A 25,894-nucleotide genomic window follows, 5' to 3' on the forward strand; every position below is an offset into this window, starting at 1 on the left:
ATGACAGCAACTGCCTCTAGATGGGAAATTATAGAGGCCATACATTGAGCCTGAATATCCATATTATAATATGTCATGCCTAATAATCTCTGATGCTTGCGTTTCGGAGGAATAAATGGTTCGCATACATGGTTCCCTGGCAAATAGAGACACCCAGTACTCGCATTGGTATTCTGCAGAACAGCAGTATCAAAAACTTTGGCCAAGTAATTGTAGTAATGTTGAAATATGCTGCTTGATCTCTCTCCATTCAGTTGATCAAACAGGGGTTCTGTCAAGGCAGCTGTAGCTAACCCTCTGTTTCAGAGCTAAGAGCATGACAGCACTTCTTGCCTCTGTTTCTTTCTGGGTAAAGGAAGCTGCTGTGCTACAAGGCGCTATTTCATTTCTGTCTCTATTTGTTTCTCTTCTTCATGAAGTTTTGTTTGATCCTGGGGGATTCTGCTGAAAAGAAGAAACAGCAGACATGATGCTAATCTGACTTTAAAAATTAGTCCTGCTGAGGTTTCCAGGCAACATCAGTGCACACCCTGAACTAGAATTTAGTTGGTCAGGCCCTTATGCTACTGTGTCTGCTGAGTGCCAAGAGAAGCCTGTAAGTGACTGGATGAATTATGGAGGACTACGAATGGTGGAAAGGATCATCATACATACTTAGCATGCGGTTAGCGCAGTCACTACTCACCTGTATTGCTATGATGCAGGAGTATTACCATATTGCATTAATCAGCCTTTTATATTAACAGGCTGCCAGCCTTCTCTGAACAAGTTGTCCACATTAAGACTTTATTTAACTCTAAATTTAAATGCTGTTATTCCTTCTGTAAAAGAGTTCTCTCTCTGCGTCATTCCCCATTGTTAGAAGTATGAAAACAGTTTTGGTTACTAAGCCAACTATTTGACTTTTGCCATGTATCTAGAACAACCTCACCTCCAGGAATTACTGTAAAACAGAGCCATCTGTGTGCTAGAAAACCTATTAAGGGTAATACTGTGTATTGATATGCATATTCATGATGATGTAACTTGAAACAGTGAAGGTCTCAACTCAGATTGTTGCTGGGGATTGCCAGGCTGTGAAACATCACAAAATAGCTTCATCTTGTTGTACTGGACTCGTTTAAAAATTCAGATGTTACAAATGTGTTTTGCACTTACACAACCACCTTGATTAAATCCTTTTGGTTCCCCACAGCTGACAAACTGTAGACTGTGTTCATTGCAGATTTACAGGAAAGAAGGACCACAGCCAAACATTTCACATAATTTCATCATCAAAGCGTTTTCCCCACTGAAAAACCATCAGTATATGAGTGCTGAGAGAATGAAGCCTCCTGATGCAGGACACTTTGTGTCACCTGCAGTCACGTCGCAGCACGGAGCAGAAAAAGTTAGAGAAAAAAAAACAAAGTCACGTTCGACCGATAATTGGTAGGAACTGTATTTATCCATTCAGTGCTTGCTTGCTTGCTCTTCACGTTAACTAGTCATTGTCAGGAGAAATTGCACACTCAATAATGCATACCTGATTTAAAAGACCATTGCCCTTTTGGTACCTGCTCTCTTCTCTGCAGCAGAGATTAGAGCAGGGTGGTGCATCTTAACGTGCCTGGAGCTGATATTTTACCAATTGCTGGATCTCATTTCCTGGTTTAATAGGAGTATCTAACATTATTGTGACCTCAGGGAGATAATATGACCTGTGGAGCGTGCAGGGTTTACTGGCATCATTGGTTAGAGCTTTACTCGCTTTTCAAGGCGCCATCAAACTGCACGGTGGTGACTTGGAGTAAAGCATCAATAATTCAAGGACAGTTAATTCACCCTGAGACTGGTCTCTGTGGACCTCCAAGATAAAGCCCGAAAACTAAGCAGACCTGCTCCTCGAGAGTTCAGTTTTTCCTTTTGCCTCATTAAAGCAGATGCAGCAGCCACAGTTCAGTGCTAAGTGGATTTGTGTTGAGGTACAGTACTATGCAAAAGTCTCTCAGACCCTCATTTCTTTATATTTTAGTACCCAGGAGCTGGACTTTTTTAAATGTAAAGATGTCACGAGCAATAGTTGTGTAGGCTTGCTGAAGGTCTTTCAAAGTTGTTTTTGAGCATTGGCTAATTTTTCACTCATTTTCAGTCTATTGCTTGTATCTGAGCACTTTTTTTTTCACTTGACGCTGACCTATGGATATTCTAACTCAAGGGATGAACCAGTATTGTCTTTAAATCTCAGACAAACTGGCAAACGGACAAAATCTAATCTTTAGACACTTTGTTACTAACAGGCTTTTGCAACAACACAGACGTTGTTCCTTTCTTTAGCTGAAAGGTGATTCCCAAAGAACCATTAGCTGAAAACTCTGCAAATCTCTGGTTTGCAGAGTATCCTTAAGAAATTTGGAGAAACTGAAAAAGTGGAGGACAAAAGTAGTGACAGGCCCCCCAAAAAACTATCTACCTCAGATAAACAACAAATCATATTCTTAGGAAATAAGAAAAATCTGGCAAAGACCTGAGAGGAGCATTTGGCTCTTCAGTTGATCTAGCTACTGTTTACTGAAGTCTAGTCTGAAATGGTCTTAGTGAAAGAAGCCTGAGAAGACAAGAGAAGCCTGGAGAACTATTCCTCCGCAGCATGACAACTGGTTTTATAGAGCTTTACTTCTTGTGATGCAGTCCTGGCAAACCTGATTGAGATTAATGGAAAACACCTCGTACCATACGTCCTAAAAACATTACAGAAATCTCCTATGCAGGCAGGCTCGGGTTCTCTGATATAATCGAGTTGTGAAAGTTCTCTCAGGTTTGTGCTTGAGATTGATGTTATGAATAAAGGAACTTTTGCTGTTATAGTCAAAGGCTGCCTCTCGCTTAGCAGTATGTATCTAGTAGTACTGATATTCAGATCAGCTATCACAGCTTGATGAACAAGTCTGTCACAGCAAGTCTGACCTTCTAATGACTGGTCTCCAGCTAAGGCCACAGCAGGACACTCGTGTAATTTCCTTTTTTATCCAGAAGGATGATGGGAGCTGTAGCAGCTGGAATGCTATTGTATGATTGGAAAACAGATATGGTGTATTGCTCTGTGTTGGGTCGAATGGATTCTGCCTTCTTCTCACAGCTTCACTGGATGCTGAGAGTTGGTTAGATTGGATATCAGAAAAAAAAAAAAGTCATTTTGTTCCGCTTCAAAAAATACAGCCAAATAACATTTAGGACAAACTGTGGCGCAGCGCTGTCTCTATTTTTGTTAGAATCAGCCACTGGATTGGCAGCTTAGTGAAGAGGTGATGTATGGAAACACAGACATGCAGAGAGCGCCTCTTGTGCTGCGATATGTCTTGATCATCTGCCGGAGCGTGAATCAGTGGTAAACAACTGCAGCTTTAAAGTCTCAATATGGTGCTGGCAATCGGGAATCAGAAGAGCTCGGCTTCTCAGCAGTCTGATATCACACTGTTCTGAAAACTTGGGAGCCTATATTTATAACTTGTTTTTGATTCACTTAAGGTGGAGAAAAAGGAATAATGTGCTCATTAGAGCTGTCAAACTGTCATACTAAATTAACATTGCAATTCTATATGGCCTTACTGAATTTAAAATACAATTGGATGTGAAAATAAGCCAGAAATGAAGCCTGATTGTACAATTCAAACAACGAGGAATCTTAGAAACATAAATATTTCTAATTATCGACACTTCTGTCTCTCAAAAAGGTATATCTATTCTTCTTTATATGGCTGGTTGCTTAGGGGTTGCCACAGGAAATCATCTGCCTCTATCTCACCCTATCCCTAGTGTCCTGTTCTGCCACTCCAACCCTGTGCGTGTCCTCCTTCACTACATCCATGAATCTTATCTGTGGTCTTCCTCTTCTATCGCTCAGAAGGTGTGAAATCAAACTTGTAGAATAGAAAGGCACATAAAAGCGTTTCAGCTCCACTTAGATACTTCAACCTCTTTTCCAAAGATAACCGAACTCAGTGGAATTTACAAAAGAGGATGCTAGAACTACTGACAATCTTGCTGTTTACTGACATCATGGATTAGTATAGCAAAATGCAACACAATGCCTCTAAGTGTTAACCTACTAACATCTAAAAAATGGTCAAAATGGATCGCTGTGAAAGTTTTACTTGGATGAGTGAAGGATATGTGTTTGTTTTCACAGTGGTATACCCGGGAAGAAATGTGGAACTATTATCTTGTCTGCGGAGGAGCTTGGAAACTGCCGAGTAAGTCCAAAAAGTTTTAACCATCATACTACTTTTTTTGTTTTTGGAACTGTTTACACTTTAAGTGTCAGAGTAAATGTTTTGCAGTGTTCACTTGTCTCATGTGAACTCGACCCTTAAGCATCATTACATCTGACTTTAAATGAGCGAATTGTTAAATTGTGACATGTCACTGTGAGATCGCCTGCGTTGTATGGAATTGCTCCATTATCTATGTTTAGCAATGTTCACGAGTCCGCTGAAGTGAAGTGGGATATTTAATATCCTTTACTCCAGCGAGATATATTGTGCCATAACTGTCCCCATTAAACGAGCAGGATATGCCGTGTTACTTTGCAATTGCGTTTGCCATTTGGAAGTTGTGTACATAGTGGATATGCTATGAGTTTGAATAGCTATTTAATGAGACCGCCTTCATTTCAATCACTAAAACAGGCACTTGCTCCTATGTAGTGTGCGTTAATCCATGAGTCTGCGTTAATAACCTGTGTCCACTAATGCCCATTGACTTTCTCTCCACACTGCTAAATGAAGATAGTAAATAATCACATTATACTGCTGCCAGTGGAGCAGGACTTATTGACCGGAACAACCGGCCTCCCTCAGAGGCTGAACAAAAAGCCCTTGAGCTTCTCTGTAAATGTTTTATGATTCCCTAATACATGTAAGCAGTGATTCAGTGGTTTCTAACTTCCTGACATACTTGTTTAGCTTAAAAAAGCACCTTGTTTAACAATCATTGTACCTGACTAGGTGGGTTTTTTTTTCTTATTGTTTATTCCCTGACAAATAAAGAGTCTCCTGTTAGAGTGAGACTGATAAGACATGCTGATAATGAAACCGCCACGATAACCATTACTGATTCTGCACTGCTGGATTGAAGTGTCAGTGCTCACAGTCATTGGAGGGCTGCTGTGAGTCATCAGGTGCATTGGATCTGCGAATGATAGGAGTTAGCATCATCGCTGCAAAGCACCTCTTCAAGAGGCGATTCAGTAATATAAATGCAAATGATCGTTACTGGTACAAATGATGATTTCCCTTCTCCCAGACTCCATTAGAGAGACGCCGACTAGACATGTCACCGCAGACCTGCCCTGTTTACACAGAATTTAACCCTGAACTGAAACGTGTCAGGTTTGAGAAAAGAACAGGCAAATGAAAGCAACGACGTACTAAAAGCATGACTCCGAAGACAGCGCTGTCAGCACAACACTACACCTGTGAATTCTAACAGTTTGGATTGCCACCATCCATCTGGTTGTTGTTTATTCTATAATCCACCTGTGACCAATAAATGGAGGCAGCTGAGTTGCTGCATCGCCTGAGGTAAACACTGCAACTCTTGTTTGGGGAAAGTGAGACGAGCAGAGGGAGAATCGACTGGGGAAGTTCTGCAGGGACTGTGAATCGAGAACTGGGTTGGCTCTCACCTTCGTGGTGGATTTGCCAGGTATCATTAGACAGAGCAACAGCCTCTGCATGGATCAAAGGCTTCCTCTTGGCTGTCGTTGCCTCTGGCACATAGGAGTGCAGAGCAGTGGCTGGCTCGCTTCACATCTTCCACACGGTCCAGCTCCAGCTCTGTCTGATTTAAATAAAAGTAAACCACACAACATTTAACATATGGAAGCTGTAAACCTCAGGCCTGGTTATCAGTACGACTATCACAATTGTTCACAATGTGGCGATTTTATTTATAAAACTTGACGCCATAAGTTTTCTACAAAGAGGCTTTTTAGTCTGTACAGAACAGCCTCACGTCCTATGAGTATGGAAAAAGTAATCAAGTAAATTAAATGAAATAAAATAACACAAAACCTCTTGAATGAATTTAAACTAGCTCTGGTAACATTAAACCCTGATTACACTAACATTTTTCATTTATCAAGCAAACGTTCTTCACTTTATCACTGTAGTCGGAAGATTTCATGTTCTTTTTTGTGCTTACATAATGCATCATCCTTACATTGACAAAAATCCTTCACCTGAGGCTTACAGTCATAATAGACGAATGCTCGGATGAATGGAGTGATGCGCGAAGCATACAAAGCAGTTGTGTTAATTTCTGGTTCATACAGTATAATCCACTGGCTTATGATTCATTTTGTGATTCACTACAGTCTGCAATCCCAAGGATGTCATAAGCTTATGTAACATGAATTCAAGCACTGTCTGCATTGCTTTGTATCTCTTTGAAAAGACCAGCCCCACTCTCTGTAAGTGGCAGTGTGCATTGCTCTGCCACTTACCCCATGCGGTGATATCTTGGTAGAGCAGAGAAACGGGTAGGAGGATGTAGACTGAACTCACTATTCCCCTGCTGCTCCTAAACCTCAGTGGCTGAAATGAATGTTCTGCCTTTTCCTCGCTTAATGAGAGAACACTGCTAGGCTCCGATGTGGGTATGTGTTATCTATGCCTAATGAAGGCTTAGGGCACTGTGCTGCCATGATAGTGTAATTGTAGAAGCTGTGTCAGGGTTAAGCAGGACAGTTATACTACGGATCTATTTTTTTAAGGGCTTTCATATCTGACCTAAGCAAACTCTCCCAACATGAAGTGTTAGTTTTAATGCACCAAACAGCACCTTGGAAAATTAAATGTTCTTGTGAAAAAACCACAGAGGGAGAGCTTGACGCACTGCAGGTAGAAAATGCAAAGATATTGCAGGCTGGATAGAAAGGTAGATAATAACTGAAAATGACAGTAGGAAATGAAAATGGATATATAGCAACCCATTTAGCTGCCAGCGCTGACTGTTTTAATCGTAGCTTTACTCTTCACCTGCTTCAACATTTCCACCACAGTGGAAGGATTCAAACTGTGGTGTAATCAGATTAGCTCATTCTTTAAATTGTTCCAACACAACAATTTAATTTTTTTGGACTCTAAAGGAGTAACTCTATTATTTCAAATAGTTCAAAATAAGTGTTGTTTATTTAACATTGGACCTTGTTGAATACTCTTATTTAACTGTATATGCAGGACTCCAACCTGCCTATTGTTCAAGGGGCTAGCTAAAAAGAAGAGTGGACTAAATAAAAGTACATAGCTTCCAGTGTGGAAATATGACGCCAGTGAAGTGTCATTCTATCTGAAGGTTACTAAACAGCAATAGCTGTGGCTGCAAAGAGTCTTCTGCTCCTATAGAAGTCTATGGACATACAGCTCTCTGATGTAGCCTCCGTAAATACTTTCCTGCTAAGTTTATGGACTCACTCAATCATTTTAGATCATACTGAATAGAAAATTAAGTCTATTATGAAAATCTTGGTCATACCATGTTTTAAAATGGAAGATTATCTGCCGCATGAAACCCGCGCGCTCAAAGTAGCTACGCCCACCTTTCATCCTCTTCTTTTATGCCATCTTTTGTACTGGCAGAAAATGAGGACAAGCATAATATCCCCCTCTTAAGGAGAAAACTCGAGGAGTTATTGTACTTTGAATTATGTAGTAGCTCTGTGGTAGTGCTGTGTCCAAGGCAAAAAGTGATGTTGTTGGGGGTTAGCGAGAGGCAGGTCAGTGGCAGACCGTGTCCGACTGATGTGGGTCAAAGCAATCAATAGAGGCCCTGCCCTGCACCATGCTGGTTTAGATCTAATAGCGGCACTTCAAACCCTAAAAGCCCAGCTGGGTAAAGACAGCTCTTCTTTTTGCTCCTTGAAAGCTTCAATGTCTTCTGGCATAAAACTTTAACAGACTCTAAGATGTGATAATAAGACCCCCGATTTACATATGTGGTACATTTGGGGGGGTACAAAGCTGTTAAGAAGGTCTGAATATCATTGAGGTGAAGATGATGATTGAGATGCTGATGGAGAACACTTTGCAGAGCTTTTCTTCTGATGTGGACATTTACCTGTCCAGTGTGCCCATTATGCAGCTTCATTATTGTACTATATAGTGACCACAGGGAGCCAAACTGGAATCAAGAACATTATGGAGCATGCTCTTTGTCTTTGATGTGGCAGTACACATTGAAATGCTGCCTTTATGAGTATAATTATGATAATACCAGCCTTTCTAATGTATCATTAGCTGCACTCACACCCTCCACATGCTTTTGTACACAGGCCCCTCCCTCTCCGTGTGCAGGGTGTTAGGATCCATTTATGTGCCTCTGTATGGTTACTCTTATTGTTTCTGTTATTTTATACAGCATAAGGTATTTTGAATTTCATTTCCCATGTTCCATCTACATTGTTATGCAGGTGTTGCATAATAAAGAAATGGTAATGAATGCATTTGCAGGTTTTTGAAACTAGAGCCCACTGTTTGGATTTGCTCTCCTCTTATTAAGATTCAGTCAGCACTTTGCTTTTAGTTGGTGCTTCAGTGCTTTTATATCTTGGCACACAGCATGTGTACACAAACATCGGGAGGCAAACACAGCCAGTAGCATGGATTTAAAATGTCCTGTACTTTTCCGTCATTCCATTTCTCTGACTGCCTTCCTCCTTTGTCTGTAGGATTACGCCACCATGCAATTTTGTGCCAACAAACTGGATAAAAAGGACTTCTTTGGAAAGTCAGACCCCTTCATGGTCTTCTACAGAAGTAATGAGGATGGCACGTGAGTTTGTCTTTCGCATTTGCGTCTCAGTAGGTCTTCTGTTTTGGTGTATCAAAGCCGGGCTGGAGGGCACGAAGCTCCAAGAGGAAGGGAAGCAAGGTTGAGAAAATTAGAAATAAGATCGAGACCCCTTGAACTCAGCTGCATACCGATGAATTCATGCAGAGATGGTTTCAAGGCAAAGCAGTTTTCTGCTTTAGATGTGAGAAGATTTTTCTCACTGATTTCTTTTTAAAGTGTTTTAAGGTGTTTGTTTTAACTGCATCTCCAGGTTCACTATCTGCCACAAGACCGAGGTGGTGAAGAACACACTGAACCCCGTGTGGGAGCCCTTCTCCATCCCTGTCAGAGCGCTCTGCAATGGAGACTATGACAGGTAGGTTGACTGATGATGTACGGGTGAGTCTCATGAAGACAAACAAATATTCCCACACACTCAGAGTTTGTTTTTCAAGGAGAAATTAAAGCGGTGCAGAGTTTTAATATGTGGTGTAGCTCTTACAAAGTGGATCAGGGCTATCAGATTTAGAGCAAATTGATTTTCTAATGTTATTCTATCCGTTGCTGAAATAGACAATTATTACAGGCTGACTAGCACTACATGCCACCTTGCCTGGCTCTTTATTGATTTCTCCACAATCACCGAGAGCCTTTCAGAGCATTGCAGGGTTTCTGATTGGTTTCTCTGGTGGCAACTTCTAGCTTATCTGAATCTTTTCAGAGTGAAGGGCATTGCAGAATACCCGAGGAGCAGGAAGAGTTTTGGCAGGAAGATAAAATAACGCGAGCGAAAAAAGAGAGCGAGAGGAGAGGGAGAGTCGGTCTAAAGATGTTGACAGGTGGCTGGAACAACACAGGAGCCCTTCTATGTGTGTGTTTGTGTGCAGAAGCAGGAAAATGTTTAGACCCAGACAGCCGTGTGAGTGTGTAGAAGTCATCAAAGAACATGTCAAACCATGGCCTCCGCTACACTGGGTGTCAGTGAAGGTTCGCTGCTTTCAATCCTGTCTCTGTTCACCTGCCCGGAGAAGCTAATTGGGTCAGACAGATGGAGCAGAAGCATGAAAGTATCCTGATTCCCTTTGAGGATTTTGATGACAAGAGAAATCTGCAGCCATTTAGGGGCTCTCGGCTTTTCTTTTAAAATATCTACAGTTTCCGAGATCTATACTGGAGACCTGTTGCAATTTATCAGTCTTTTCATCCAATACTTTTCAAATCATGACATTTTTATTTCTCTTTAAATTGTATAAGTAGAAATGGCCTGGTTTTTCCCCCACAGGCTTTTCTTTTGGACTCCTGTAAAATTACAGACAGGGTGGTCTGTGCTGTATTTTCTGCACTACCGTCTTTCATTCTTGTTCCCTTTTCTCCTGCAAATATACAGCAAAATTTACAATATATTAATAATGATGTATTGACTGTCTCTCTGCAATCACATTTTTCACCCTCATGAGAATCTGATAAATCTCTTGCAATCATTTGTCTTCGACAGCGATCAGAAAGTGAATTCTCTCCCATTTCCACTCCAACACAACGCTGGTGTCAGAAACTAAAATGAAATTGATTCGAGGATCGAGCTGCCCCCAACTCTGCTGATTATAATGATGCTGACTCATCACAGGCAAACCATCTGTCACAAGTGGCCCTGAGTGTCAAGAATCATTTGTTTTTTTCATACTAGTCAAGACTGCAAAGTTTTCTAACTCTGACTTTGAAAATCTGGTTGGTTTACAGGGAGACAAGTGATGAGTTCATCACAGACCATTAGAGGAAGTCTCCTTTCTTTGTGCGTTACACGATTTGGACATTTGTTAGCTGGGAAAAATAGTGCAGACACAATTAGTTCAGGTCAGGATAACAGAGTAACCCTCAGATACTTATCCGCCTCTTGGATCCTCTGACAAGTGACTGACAGCAGCAGCTGATGGGAAGATGGGGGTGGCAAGCCGCTAGTCTAGTTTCCATCAGTCTGAGAAGAAAAGAGGAGGCATCTTCCTCATTCTGCCTATATTCTCTCAGGCTTGCTCATTTGTTTTTTTCTCCTACCGACTTATTTTGGGAACTTGCAAAATATGCTATTTCCCAAGAGGTTACTTTTCTGTCTTAGGCATGTGGGGAGAAAATGCTTTACCTAAACTGTTGGTGTTGTCGCCCAGCTCTTTACTCTGTGAGATACACAAAAACAATTCATTTAAATATTTAATGCTAGTTTATTAATCCGCACCATATTTTTTTATACACAAATTAAGCAGACAGAAACCCAATAAGCTCTGTGAATTTGTATTATTGTCAGTCTTGCTTAAATGTTGGCAATTACTGAGACTGGCGCTTAATTATCAGCTAATATATTTTGAAAACCTAACATGACTCAGGCTGCCACGCAGTATAGCTTCAAAGAGAAAACAAATGTTGTCACCATTAGATCTCCAGAAAGATGTTTGTGTCTTTTGCATGCAAAACACAGAGCATGCTCTCTTTGATGGCTTTAATTCAGCCTTCACTAACTATTAATGAGCTTAAGTAACTTGGTTCGTCACTTCCAAAATGCTCTTTGTAACATTTCTCCTCAAGAATATTAAGTTTGTAGCTCACGCAAGGCATAAATATGTTCACACAAGGAAACAAACACATTTTCTGCTCTTTGATGTGCTTCCTAGGACAATCAAGGTGGAGGTGTATGACTGGGACAGAGATGGGAGGTAATTGATACACACAGAGGCGTGTGCACACACATGCGCAAGAGAAAATTTATCAAATTTTTGTCACCCTCTTTTTTTTCATCCCTAATAGACTACACTATTTTACTGTCTTTACTCAATTATAGTTACTTTTTTTTTCAGTACACATCGATGGTTATGTGTTTGTGGTGCAAGTCATGTTTTTACATCCTTTTATCTTCCACCAGTCAAGGCTGTGATGACATTTTTGTCTCCTTTCCACCAGCCATGATTTCATCGGTGAATTCACCACAAGTTTCAAAGAGCTGTGTCGGGGTCAGAACCAGCTGAATGTGTATGAGGTGAGCGGAGATAAAATCGACCAATACCATCATCACCTTCAGAGCAGCGGACCTTTATGTAAAAACTCAAATGTTGACTGCTGTACGGGAGCTCGTTTGCTTTAAGCTGCTTTGAAGTAGAATGCAGATCACTTTCTGAAGCAGCCATTTAGTTGCGCTGGCCCACTATGGCAAACGCACGAGTTTCAAATGAAATTCAGCACATCGTGCAAAATGTGACCGGCCAAAGCTATGTGCGAATTATTAATGAATGAACCTTGGAAGCACCTGTGCCACAAAATGATTCTGATGCCACAAAAACAAACCTCAGCTTTGTTTGTGCATGCTAGTGTGAGAAACCTGCCTCAGTCTGAGAACAAATCAGCGTGCCCTTTATAGTCGGCAAGGTCTTGTTTCATGACAGGAAGTTCTACAGGTCTCACTTGTTTGAGCAAAGTTGTGGCTGTTCAAGATTAACAACTAGCCTCCCCTGTTTGTCCTCACCCTACCCGCTATTAAGCCTCTCAAAGGTTAAGTGGTGGCATAGATCGACTGGGGAAGAGTGCTTCTGCGGTGGGAATACAAATGGAAATGCGACAGAACTATGTTACTAATTCCTTTCTTTGGATAGCACTCAGAAAGTCTGAATAGGTCCCTGCTCATTAAAACACTTGCCATATTACATTAGCCTCTGAATCAGTCATAGAAGCACTCAAAGAAAAGAATAAGGCCAGTCAAGGTAGATAGTAAGGGAAAAGCTGATGAGTTAGGTTAGGAAAGACGGTGCCCTTTTACAGTGCTGACACGGCATAAGAATGCGCATCCATTACCCTTCACCAAACCTTTCTATATATAAAACACAGGTAAGGTCAGAGACCTCGAAAAACTTTTATGATGTGGACAAAAATGACATTACACCACCTTCTCATTATGGAGAAATAAAGAAATTCAGTATGTCACATGCCACATTTTTTGCATATTTCTGTATATTCAACATGACATGCAGAAAGCTTGTAAACATTAGACGACAGCAGGCTAATGCCAGTACAGGACGCTGTAACTGAATGTGATTCCTTTGTGACGTAACGTGAACATTGCAGCGGCTGAGTGATGGTCACAACGCTGTGAGGCATCATTTTTGTAAGACGAGTTCAGGGGGCGCTTTCAGAAAGTACAGAACCAGAAAGGAAGAGTAGAGAAGAGAGACGACAGGAGGGTAGAATGGGATGCCTTTTACTTTATTATCCTGCACAGCTTCCTCCAGGCTCACGCTTTGTGTTTGTGTGCAGACCTTTAGAATGAGCAGTGCAGATATTTGACCTTGCTCACTGTTGCATACAAGTTTTTGGCTGCAAGCTTAAATGTAACTTTAATTCAATGCACTGAAGGCTGTAATCACTCTGCTCGCCTTGGATATCACTCGAGTATTTCCCAATTTTTTGTTTTTAGTGAAGTCTATAGGTTTTTGCACAGTGTTGCACTTATGCCCTTGTAAAACACCACATAGGATTTGAAATGAAGCAGCCAATATCTAATTGAAGTGCAGCGTATAACCTCTAACCATACACCAGGTCACCAGAAAAGCAAGCCAACTGTTTAGGAATTACAGACTTTTTTATTAGTCCCTCTATTTTCACAGCATATGTAGCTGGACAAAGTAATTTAATACAAAATGTCAGCTATATAAACATACTGAAGGCTACAGCCTATGCATATCTCAAAGTGCTAGGTTTTCTTGCTTGAAATGCTCTGTCAGCCTCGCTCAGTCGCTGCTTATTTAGGGAGCTCTGTCTTTTTTCTTTTTGGCTAGTTTTGTGTTCAGTAAGTGAAAAACATGCTCACTTGGGATGAAATCAGGTGAAAGACTAGGTCATCTAAAAATATTTAATGTCTTTGCCAAAAAGCTCTTAAGCTGTTTTCACTGCATGTTTCGGGTCATTGTCCATGTGCACCGTGAAGCGCTGCCTTGTCAGTTTTTCTGCATTTGGTTGAAACTGAGCAGAAAGTGCAGCTCTGTCGCCTCTGCTGCTTTTATCAGCAGTCACATCATCAATAAACACTAGTGACCCACTTCCACTGGCAGCCATGCATCCCCGTGCTGAAACACAGCCTCCACCATGTTTGACAGATGATGTGTTTTCTTTTAGATCACAAGCTGCTTCTTTCCTTTTCGGCGCTCTTAGTTAATTTTGGTTTCATCTGTCTCCAGAGCCTTCTTGTTCCAGAGCTGGGCAAGATTTTCTAAGGCATTTCCTGGCAAAGTGTAATCTGATCTTTCTGTTCTTGAGTGCTACCTGTGGTTTGCAGCTTGAGCTAAACCCTTTGTTGTTACATGAATGAAGACTTGTCGTGATTGCAGGCTCTGACACGCCTACCCCAGTTGAGAGTGCTCTTGATTTGGCTAGAGGTTGTGAAAGGAATTCTGAGATCATTCAGTTTAAGTTATTTTTCATGGTTGTCCAGGCTTGAACTCACCAGCGCTTTCCTTCCTTTTAAGAATTAGCCAGATTGTTGTCTTGGCCACTCCTATATTTTCTGCTCTGATGGCTCGCCTTTGTTTTCTCAGGCTAATTACCAAATGCAAATTTTGGAATCATCTGCATACCTTTTATCAGTTTAATTTACCAGTTAATTGTACAATTACTTTTGATGCCATGGGAATGGAGGGACTACGCAGAAAAATTTGAAGCAATTTTTTTGTCAATCTTGAGCTTCATTTCCTTTCTTCCGCTGTGGTGGTGCATACAGGCAAAAGCACAAAAATGGTGTCACTATCCAAAAGCTTGGACCTGGCTGTATGCATCTGCCCCCACTGCACATAACTGTGCACTTGCACTCATTCTGTATGTGGTTATAAGCACCACAGCTGGCAGCATGCATGTACAATTTACAGTAGACTGCTTATGCTTATAAAAATCCCTCTGAATTATCTGCATTGTGCTCGAAGGCATGATCAATGGTATCTCATTCTCACCTGCTACAGTTATTGGATTCACTCCCTATGCTCCATTACCCTTACAGACATAGAGTAGGAGGACAAAGATGTTTTTATTACTTGCCCAAGGGTGGATAAAAAGAATTGTGCTACAAGTTTACATTATCATTATCCTTCGTTCCCATTCTGCCTTCATACCAGGTGGTGAATGCCAAGAAGAAAATAAAGAAGAAGAGATACATCAACTCTGGGACGGTGAGTCTGAGATACAGTAAGAGCAAATCTCCTTGTGCACTCACACCCCTGCCTGCCTTCTCTTTTGTATTCAGCAGGAAGTTTCCACTAAGTGGATTGCATGAACTCTGTTAAATGTTTTTGTTCTATTCCCAGTCTCTGAGCTTATGATCCAGACAGTGAATTTAAGTAGACGGGAAAACATTCCCATGACCTCAAACGGGATGATTATTCAAGTCTGTGAAGATGAATAAAAGGGACTTGTGTCTGTGTCCTTTCACTGAAGAATAGTGACAGAAGTTCATAAATGAGCTGCGGCTTTGCTACAGCTCTTAGCATATACTGTGACTCTGTAATTAAAATTTGTGACTAGCTATCCATCACGCTGATCATCCATCAGTCCACGGGCACACTGACGCTCAGTGATTGTAATTCTAAGGCGCTGCTTCGGCAACGCAATCATTTTGCATGGATAGGTCATTTTGAGAGGTCAGTGTTAATGTGTAGATTGGTAAATTTTGTTTAATTAAAAAGGACGAGTTAATCTTTTGGGGCCTTTTTTTCTCTCTCAGGTATCCTTGTTGTCATTCAGTGTAGAGTCAGAGCACACCTTCCTGGATTACATCAGAGGAGGGTGAGTCATGCATTTGTGTGCAAGTTACATTACTTTGTTTATGTACTCACGCTGTTTGGGTTTCACCTTTACGAGTGGCTCACAGAAACTTTGACCACGTAGTTACATTTACTTCTAAAGCACATCTGCACTCAAAAATGAGATTTGCATATTGGAAGTTCACTGTTTGAATTTAATTGTGCACAATGATGGTTGTGCAGACTCCCTATTAGTATGAGTTTAACACATGTACAAGAAACATTGTTTCCAGTAGTTCGTCTGTCGAATGGACCTTTTAGTTCTCGAACACAGGTGTGACTAATCACATTGATTACGGCTTGCATGCAGATAGAACAAAACCCTCATTAACATCATTAGAGACACCTGTGCTGTCCCACTTTGTCATGTCAAAATGACTGCTGTGAAGAGGGGCTTTGGAAAATGTATTCATATTCATCATTTGGGTTATTTTTTTATGAATTCCTAGACAGGCAATTGAACTTTTAGCACATAAGACACTAATAATTCCTGTCAGAATATTTTATGTGTCCAAAATTTAATTTGATGGAGATTTCAAGTTTAAAAACAAATCTTGTTTTGCAGTTTATTATACATTTAAGTGTTAAGCACACTTATAGCATTAAATGATCATAATTAAATGCTAGCCAGCCCTCAACATATAGCTGATAAAATAATATTAGATAAGATATAAAGCAGTTAATATAATAATTAGCGCTGTCAGCGTTAATCTCGTTAAAATGACGTTAACGCCATAACTGCATTAACGCGGCAGATCTCCGTTAGCGAGTTACCGCGGCTCGCCCCGTGTGTGGGGCTGCATGGCATCAACACATTAGCGCGGTTAGCTCGTTAACGGGCGGAGATTTGCCGCGTTAATGCAGTTATGGCGTTAACGTCATTTTAACGAGATTAACGCTGACAGCACTAATAATAACCATAATCATAATATCATCCATGCACAGCTGTTCATGCATAGTTAAAGCAAAGCTGGGGTGGTGAAATCTGCAGTGTTTAAAGATCATTCAGGTAACCACTGAACTAGAAAGCCATGGAAATAATGGAGTTAACTTTTGCTTGTTTGATCCAACGATAGCTTTATTTATTTTACTTCAACTATACTGTTTACTGTTAATATTTGGTAAACTTCCATATTAAATTACCAAGTACTGGATACCATTTTTCTATTTTCAGAGGTTGAACAGCACACTGGTCATTGCTGGATAATAAATCAATCAAATAAATAATCATAAATAAAAGTAAACCCTATTATTTTCATGCCTTTCCAGCGAGTGGTTACCTGAATGATCTATAATCATTTCACCACACTAGCACGCTTTAACTATGCATTAATGGTTGTGGATGGGTGTGTTTTCATGGGAATGATACAGATGTTTGTATTGACATTTATAGGCTCAGTTTCAGGATTTTTATGCTAGCACTGATGCTATATCGTCAGTATAACACAGTACTTAATCATTATTATCATATGATCATTTACCACTCAATCCAGTATGTGAACACTTAACATCCATCCCAGTCTTTCCCATCCATCCATCACATTTCTCACTGTTAGCATACCAATATGTCCTCCAGCCTGCCAAACACAACACCAACGCTTCATGCTACCCTTTAGCATCTGTGCGATAACTATAGGAGCCCCAGCACTCTGGCTGTTTGAGTGAGTCATCTGCTCAAGAAAAACAGCTGTTCTGTGTTCATGGTCATAGATAGTGGTGCTGCTGACTGCAAATAGTGATATGCTGAGCCTCAGCCTGTGTTTGCTTGTATTGTGTAACCACTGAATCAGGGGTATGACAGTGGGGTAGTGGTCTAGAGTGATGTAGTGTGTGCAGAGCACCTGGGTTTGCTTGGACTTTTCTGATGTTTTCACCGTGTCTTGCTCTCAGGTATTTGCTGTCAAATGGAGGAAAAATAAAAGGAAAGAGGTCATAAAATAATTTAAATTCAAATTTATTTTCACCGTGCATAAATCTGGTAGAACAACAGTCAATAGTGAGTGTTAAAACTTTATACAGTGACAGCCATCGCTGTGACTAATACACGGAAATGAGTCAGGGCTGTGAGATTTAACACAGTAGTTTTAAAATGCATTACATTGGCTCCCCTTTTTTACTTTGTTTCCTGTTGTTGCTGCCTATGGCATAACAAGCACTCATCCATGTTTTCCTCAGTGTTATTGAGTGTGGTTACTGAGGTGCTTCTGATTTTTCACATAACAGCTAAAAGTGTGGCCCCGAAGGAAACGATTGTGTCCACAGCCACAACTGTGAATGAATATGAATGCTTATGATAAAATATGGAGAAGATCTGAGGGCTTAATTAAGGGCGAACATCCTGTCACATATGGAAATGTTTCTCAGTGGATCAGTGGCTGCCCTGGTTTTAGTTTTCTGCTGCTTTGCTGCTGATGGCTGAGTGTCCCAGATCTGTCCCGTTGGTCTCTCTCCAGCTCCCACAAACGGACACACATACTGTACCCTCACCCACAGCGCACATTCACTCACTGTCAAAATAGCAGTGTTTTCACCTTTTTCTACTTGTTCGACTCTGATCTAATTTGTCCTTGAGAAACTGAAGAAAAATGGAGGAAGAGGGGAAATGGGAAAACAATGAGGTTAGAAGTACTGATACAATAGATCAAACTATGTTGTGCTGTATTTACTTTCAGATTTTAGTTCTTCTGGGGGTTTTTTTCTCTCATTTTTATGATGGGGCAACCTATCATCATTTTGGATTCACCAAACCAGATAAGCAATTATCCAAGTTCACAGCAACCTAGATATGAGAGCTGATACTTGGGGAACATGCACTGTCCTTCTAAACTGACATTTAGAAAAAAGGGGCCTCAAACCAAGCTGTGAGAGAGACTGCACTGACCTGTTTAAAATTGTGTGTATTTATTTATAAGCGTGAGTTGAATAATTAGTACGTAAACATGTTTATGTCTTGAAGTAAGATTAAAAAATGGTCTGCAAAGAATTTAGTGTACCATTTTTCTTGGATTTTGTCTTCATATACAGGAACTTGTGAATATGGACAGCAGTTTGATCCTCAGTGTCTCTGGTCTGCATGTGGAAATGCCCTTGAGCAAGAAGCCGAATCTTAATTGCTCTGATGCATCTATCAGTGTTTGTGTGTGTGTGCTAGATAAAGTGCTTAACTTGAATACAGTAGAATAAAAGTGCTTTAAGAGTGTGTGTGTGTAAATGGGAGAACGTGGCTTGTGTAAAAAGCACTTTGAGTAGTTAGGAATACTAGAAACTGCTTTATAAACCCCAAGCCATTTTCAAACTAAAGAGACGCTTTCTGTCAGACTGCTACGGTTCCTAAATATAGAGAAAAAGACACCACTCCAAAGACGTTCCATATAAGAATAACAGGTTTTAAAATGTCTATTTTTAGCTAGCTCCTTGTGATTTCCCTGTTTGTGCTTCCACGTTACATTTTATTAGGACAAACTGCTACTGAAGCTGTTGAAAAAAGGTGTGTGCTCTTCAATAGTAAGCTTAATTTATTCACCAGAGAAAGACTCTTGAGGACCAGATTTACTAATGGTCTGTGCCAAGCAAAGACTTTGTTTGGCATTAAAAAGCTTATGTTCCCTATTTAATAAAGAGGTTCAGTATCCATTTTTGCAACTGGAAGTGATGGACGGATACTTTTGGCTGCCAGGTAACTTTTATTCATTTAGCATTAGATTTAAAGTGTTTTAGGCTTTCAGTCTCTTTTCTACACATAAATCAATCCACAGTGGGTAATCTGGTATGCCCCAGCAGCATCTTCAGTACATGGGTCACCAACTCATCCAATGAGTTACAGCACCTCAGTATATAATGACTGATGTTTTTCTTCCAATCATTGAGGTAAAAACATAGAATTGAGGTTTATACATTGGAATAGAGGCAGCCCTCCTTTGGATGAATGTTGCACTCAGAATTATCCAGACACCACACACATTTATCCACACTCTACAGCAATTTCGTACAGAAGTTGCCCATATATCAAAACTCAGCATTTCCCAGCTGCAGGTAATTGATCTGAACTGCCACAATGTTTCCAGAGAGAAACACGTGCACAACACTTGTGCGTGCACTGACTTATTTAACTTGGCGCATTGCTTGCTCTGTCATCAGGTCTGATGGTTTGTGACCTGCTAATTTGTGCTGCTCTTGGCAGAATGCCTGTCATTAGCAAGAACTGGCTGCATCTTTGTTTATAAATTAGCACAATGCTAGTAGATGACCCACAGACCTTTTAAATCCCATTGGTGCATTTTTTCAGTTGCAAGCTTACTCTGATTTGCTCTGTGTAAGAAATCTGGTGTTCGGACCCAAGAACATGAACATGTTTGTTTCTGTTACAGAGGATTTATTGAATGATTTGAAATCTGTGCAAATCTTACTGGTACTACTATGCATTGCATCCACCTAAATCTCTTTTTACGGGAGCTGCTTTCATTATGTTTTTAAAAAATTGAGTTTTATTTTGAAGCTTGAAACAGTTTTTGATTCATCCTGTGGTAATTTTCACATAAAACTCTTTCAGACAGAAGTTAAAGAGATGATCCCATTAATTAATGTGACCCAGCGAGTGGCACATGGCAATATGTGGAGTGGTACTTCATCTTTTCGTTACAACCCATTTAGAGACGTTGGAAGCCCATCGTGCCTGTGAGAAAGGCTGATGACAAAGGCTTCTGCTTTAAAAAGATGTGGCAGCTTTGAAAAAAATATGGGATCTCTGCAGGAAAATCTCTGCAGCATCTGTGTACTTATTTTTTCTCTTGAGGTCTTTTACATCATCATGAAAGACTTGCCTCTGTCCCTTCTGTTGTCTCCCTAATGATTTCTTTGAGAAATACTGTTAACAATGGCGGTCCTTGCGTATTTAAATTCTCCTGGATGATTCGTCTAGAAGAAACTACTTAAAATACGACACTTAAATACAAGCTGCAGAAAGTTTCAGTATTTTGTTTTCATAAGTCAGAGCTAATGTTAAGTCAAGGCTTTTGTCCCCTTTTTGTTTCTCTTCGGAATAAAGCTCTATCTTTTGTCTGCAAGTTGTTTATGTGCCAAATCATCTGAGAGGCAGCGAGCAGATGTAAAGTATGTAGATGTATTCTGGATGCCATTAAACTCAGCTGTCAAAAATAATTTGAGAATGATAAATTGAAGTCAATATCCCGCATGTAACACAACATTAATTCTTACTTAGCATGTTAATGAATAATGTTGTACCCAAACCACCACTACTTTTTAATGCGTAGGATGGCATGGATCCAGAAATGAACTCATGTATTCCTAAACAGTTTCCATCACTAAACATTTATGGTATTACAAATTTTTATTTTTTAGTTTATTAACTATTTCACTTATTTGATTTATCATCAGCAAAAAAAAAGAGTTGATAAACAAAAAAACTATAAAGCACTTTGTTTTAGTATTATATTTGAATTGTGTAGATTTTAAGACTTATTGAAAAGTACATACAGTTGGTGGTTAGAGACTGTTGCACGACTAAAATTGTTGCAACTGTGCGCAGTGAACTTGCAATCTTGTTGCTTTTGAAATGTTTACAAGTCTGCAACCACTTGCCTGTAGTTGCTATCTTTCAACTGATTCTGGTGCTTCTCTCAAGACAGTGAAAAAATGGCAATAAAAGTTGTTAATTACATGAAATCAAGTTGTGGTAACACAAGCAAAATCACGTTAGTGCCTGGGAACCTTACTATACAACCTATACAACCCTAAACCTATAATACAACAAGTTGCATAACCAGCTGAGTGCACTGCTCGTGTCAGTTTCCACTCACCGCTGCAGACTGACACAGATTGATTGACACCATGGCAATTATTTGCAAACCTTTGTCAAAATTTCTGAGAGTGATTGCAGTCGGTCCGAGTTAGAGCGCGATTGGAAATAGGTCGCCTCCCACCAGGTGACCTGTGCACTCACCTTGCAGTTGAAAGTTGTTGCTCGGAGCATGATGGCATTGGACGTTCAACCCCTGGGCAACTGGTTGGTTGCTGCAGCTACTTGCAATCAGTCACCAAATGCAAAAAAAGTCATTGCAATCCCTGGTTAACCATCATTTTTTTCCTAGTTGCAAGGAGGCTGCTATTCTTTTTTTAAGGCCCTTTCACATAGGAAGCAGCAAATTCTGCATCAACCACTAGTTTGATCCAATAACTCAAAATTTGTGTTGAGTTGGTAGTATGTCACTCTTTGCTGCTGCCCTTGGCCTTCACACCTACTACAATATATATGCCAGCTTCTTGTCTGCATTTCTATAGCTTGCACAGATGTACGTCATTGTGGTGCATGTGAATGCTCAAAGCAGCGGGAAACCATTATTGCTCTGTGCAAGCCACAGAGAAACAATGAGTTTCAGTGCACAGCGCAGTACATGTCAGTTCCTATGTGACTGGGCCATAAAACAGCCTTAGAGCAGATTGATACAACGAGAACTGGTAGTTTTTAGACTACTACTATAATCAGAGATATTTTGATACATATGGGAAAAGTGTGAGGAACAAGCCTTTGCTGTTCAAAAAGAAAATTGGTGACACATAAGGAAAGCCCAAGCTTGCTTTGAATAATTTGTTTTGGACAGGCAAATCAAAGATTGAGCTGTTCGGTCACAGTGACAGTAAACATGTTTGGCACAGACCAAGTAGCAGAATCTCATAACCAGTGTGGAGCATGGTGATGAAAATGTTAAGAGTTGGTATTGCTGCTTAGGGACTGGGCAGCTTGCAGCTTGATTAAACTATGTGCTCAGCATTATAGCAAAGAAAGCTCCAAGTTACTGTGAAGGTATGTGTTTGAAAGGTGAAAAGTGTTCTGAATTCTAAAGACGTTCTAAGTAAAAACAGAGGGTCACTGAAAGACCTGGTTAAGATGTAGAAAGGATATATTTGAAACCCACTGAAATAAGTGATTAAAACTGGGAGTTTTTGCAAGAAATCCCATAAACATCTTGCTGTGGAAACATTTTTGCATGGTTCCTACTGAAGATCCATTGAAATCTCCTACAAGAATTTACTTCTGTTAAAGGATGAAGTTGTAGCTTTTGAGGGCAGAGACTAGTATTACAATAAATCTATTAATGTTATTGTTGAATGAATGATTGAGAAGCTATTTTTCTTTGCTGTGCTGTGTTCAATCCAAGATGCAATGAAAAACTGCACCCGATCTAAATTTGGCTTGTTCTGCCCTTTAAAACTGTCTCCTCGTGCAGTGATACACTGTTCCTGTTGCCATATTTGGAACACTCATTGGAAGTCCTGTCAGTGCATCAGGCAGCATCTCTGATGGATACTGGATCACCTCCAGTGTGTTAAAATCCTAACCCTTCCACTTTAGTTACATTTTGGGGAAGAGGAAGAATATCTGGTGAGAAGTTGTGAGCACTGAAGTAAAACATGGTGTTGACAGTCTGACCCTGGGGACAGATTTTCAGTGCACAACACCCCTGAGTGACAGAGAAAATGATGAGCTTGCTCTAGGTCATGCTTCTGACAGAAGGCTGCTGTTTGTTCTCTGGGCAGTGGCAGTGCATCCTATTCTTATCACACTGATAATCATGAATGTTGGGTAATCCATTGCCTGCTGAAGGAGATCCTTCCACACTTTAATACTGTGCTGCTTCTTCTCAGAAGTCAAGCGCCTTGCATGCTATGGTTGGGAGTGAAGTTTGTCTGAAATGTGACAAATAAGAATTTAAAGATGCCAGCGATTTTGCTGACAACTAACCATTCATCTTCATATACAATTGGTTTAATTTTTTTGCACGTCTTCAAGGAAAGTGCCCGTGGAGGTTCTCCAGTAGCATTCTTTCTGTAAAATCATCTTCCCTGGCTAATTTCTTTTCTGCTCTCCCATATATTTAAAGTTTCCCATTGCAGATTTCCCAATGTTGACACAGACTTTGATGTCTGCTCTTTGGGGTTTCTGCAAAACGCTCTGGTCCTGTTGTCAGTCATGCGACACACAAAATCTTGGCTCATGACAGTTGTTGCTGGCACCAGTTGTAAGCAGACGCCCATGCTGTGCTGCTTTCAGACACAACAGGAACAGTCCTGGATATCTTTTATCTATAGACACAGTATAAGGGAGGTTTGCATGTCAAAATATTCCATCATAAAACAAATCTCCATAGGATCTATTTACTTTTCCACACAACTGTCAAATCACCACAATCGTAAAAAACCCCAATTTATCAAATAAGAAAAGGTGCATAAAAACTGGTGCTTTGAACAGACTGTCGACTTGAAGCAGATTGCATAGCAGACTGATGAAGAAAATAAATCAGAATAGGCTTACTAGTGCTGCTTATCCATGATGGGAAAGATTAACTGTATCCTTGAAAAATGATACATCATGATACACATGAAGAGAGTGCCAATTTGGAGGACTGGAAACAACTTAAGACAACTGCAAATACTTGTCATCACTAAGTTAGATGATATTTAGTTATATAATTTTGTCAAATGTGTCTCAAAATGTTTTGCATTCGCCATATTATGAAAATAAACTTCACCTATTTAGCCTCAACCTTTAAATGGGTGTTGAGAAACACTGGCAAACTGCTAATGGGGGTTTGGGAGCATTTGAAATGAGAAGTACACAATTTGAATGTTTAACTGATACATTATGTGCACTTTTATGCTGTCTTATTTAATTACATAGCATGTGAAAAATAAAGATGCTTAGAGAAACCAGAGGTTAGCTGTGTGAGAACTAAGTCAGAAACAAGGTTTATTTCCTACATACATTTAGAACAAAAACATTTTTACTGTGAACAAATGCCACTGTTTTATGATATTATGCAAAAATACAAATATGTAAAAGTTGAATAAGATTACATTGGAAAGTTACTGTGCATTATGCAAGTTTCTTCTAATCACTAGAAGAAACTTGCAAGATTTAGTTTTGGCTTTATTTTTGTTTTGATGTATCCTCGTTCGCAAGAACAAAAAAAAAAAGCATTTCGTGGACTCAGGCACAGAACACTCTGTGTTTGTCCCGTGGATCGCTTAGTTTTGATTTGGCATCTGTACTTGCCTAGTGAAAGAGATTAGTTTTCTTCAACTGATGCAAAAGATTCTACTTGAATGCGTGCCAACGCCGTCATTCAGACAGATGATGAGAAATGTGAGTAGGAGCCTGAGCAGCAGGCTGTATAGAACAGATCTGATATCAAATTTGATATTTTAGATCGCTGCTATTGATTTCTCTCCTTTCATGTGTGTTTGCTTTGGTGTTCCGTTTCTAACAGGTGATAACTAGCACGGTGCATTTTGGATGATATGTGAAGCAGAGGGGGGAAAAAAGCAATTTCTTTTCAAGACCCACCATTGCACCCTGACTGGTTTCACAGTGAATTGGTTTTTCATTAATTTTCATTAACCTCCAGTTGTGGCAGAGATATAGTCAAATAGAGGTAATTAAAGTCCAAAAGCCACATGCTGCTTTGAGAGGCTAATGAAAGATTTATATTCTTTTCATCACATATTGAAATGTTTCTTTTTAAATTAAATCTCTAGTGAGATTGGTCATATAAAGGCTGGTGGGGAGCTTCTATTGTGTTGAGATCTTATTAAGGTTTAATAGTTTCATCCCAAAATATCCTGAGAGATTGATACTGCTTTTTTTATTGGATTTAGGTTAGCTTTGTGGTCAGACTGCAAAATTGCACTGCACAGAAACATACAATTTCTTTTCATCTGCTTCTTTTACTGCCCTTTGCTATTTGCTGACTTTTGAAAGAGAGGTGTTTCTCAGCTGTGACACTCAGTCTTCTGCAAAGGTTATTTTTGTGATGCAGTGTTGTTTGTTATCTGTCAGCAGTTGCAACAGCATAGCTGGCATTGTGTTCTCTTTATGTGTCTGTGTGTGCGCATGTGTGTTTGTCTATCATGGCAAAATGTGGTCATAGAGTATAAAGTTCATCAAAGCACTTTAACATGATAACTAAACAAGATTGTACTGATGCTAAACCCTTACAGATATTGTGTGCTGGTCTGCTAGGCTGTGCAGTCTGGTGATTTGTTGTGATCATACAGAAGTTTGAGTTTACAGTCACCAGAGGCAGAACAGTTCACTTTGACTTCTTTAAATTTATGTATGACAAAGATATACACTTTGTCCAGGGAATCGGCACAGCTAGAAACAGTAATGACAGTTTCCAGCAGTGTTAGTGCAGCTACTCTTTTTGATAGCTTCTTCTACTGCCACATGCTGTATATTCATGGAT

General features: G+C 40.0%; 1 protein-coding gene across 2 annotated transcripts in view; it reads left to right on the top strand.

The window, feature by feature from the left end:
* Positions 1-25,894, top strand: part of cpne5a (copine Va) — a 73,816-nt gene that overhangs the window by 30,706 nt on the left and 17,216 nt on the right. For both annotated transcript variants that reach the window (XM_005478136.4, XM_003448216.5), the window contains 7 exons: positions 4,169-4,232; positions 8,708-8,811; positions 9,083-9,187; positions 11,472-11,513; positions 11,758-11,833; positions 14,949-15,002; positions 15,554-15,615. In XM_005478136.4, the coding sequence (XP_005478193.1) occupies positions 4,169-4,232; positions 8,708-8,811; positions 9,083-9,187; positions 11,472-11,513; positions 11,758-11,833; positions 14,949-15,002; positions 15,554-15,615 (507 nt within the window). The remainder of the gene's footprint in view (positions 1-4,168; positions 4,233-8,707; positions 8,812-9,082; positions 9,188-11,471; positions 11,514-11,757; positions 11,834-14,948; positions 15,003-15,553; positions 15,616-25,894) is intronic.

Source organism: Oreochromis niloticus, linkage group LG20, assembly GCF_001858045.2.
Source record: "Oreochromis niloticus isolate F11D_XX linkage group LG20, O_niloticus_UMD_NMBU, whole genome shotgun sequence".
In the NCBI taxonomy this organism is placed as follows: Eukaryota; Metazoa; Chordata; class Actinopteri; order Cichliformes; family Cichlidae; genus Oreochromis; species Oreochromis niloticus.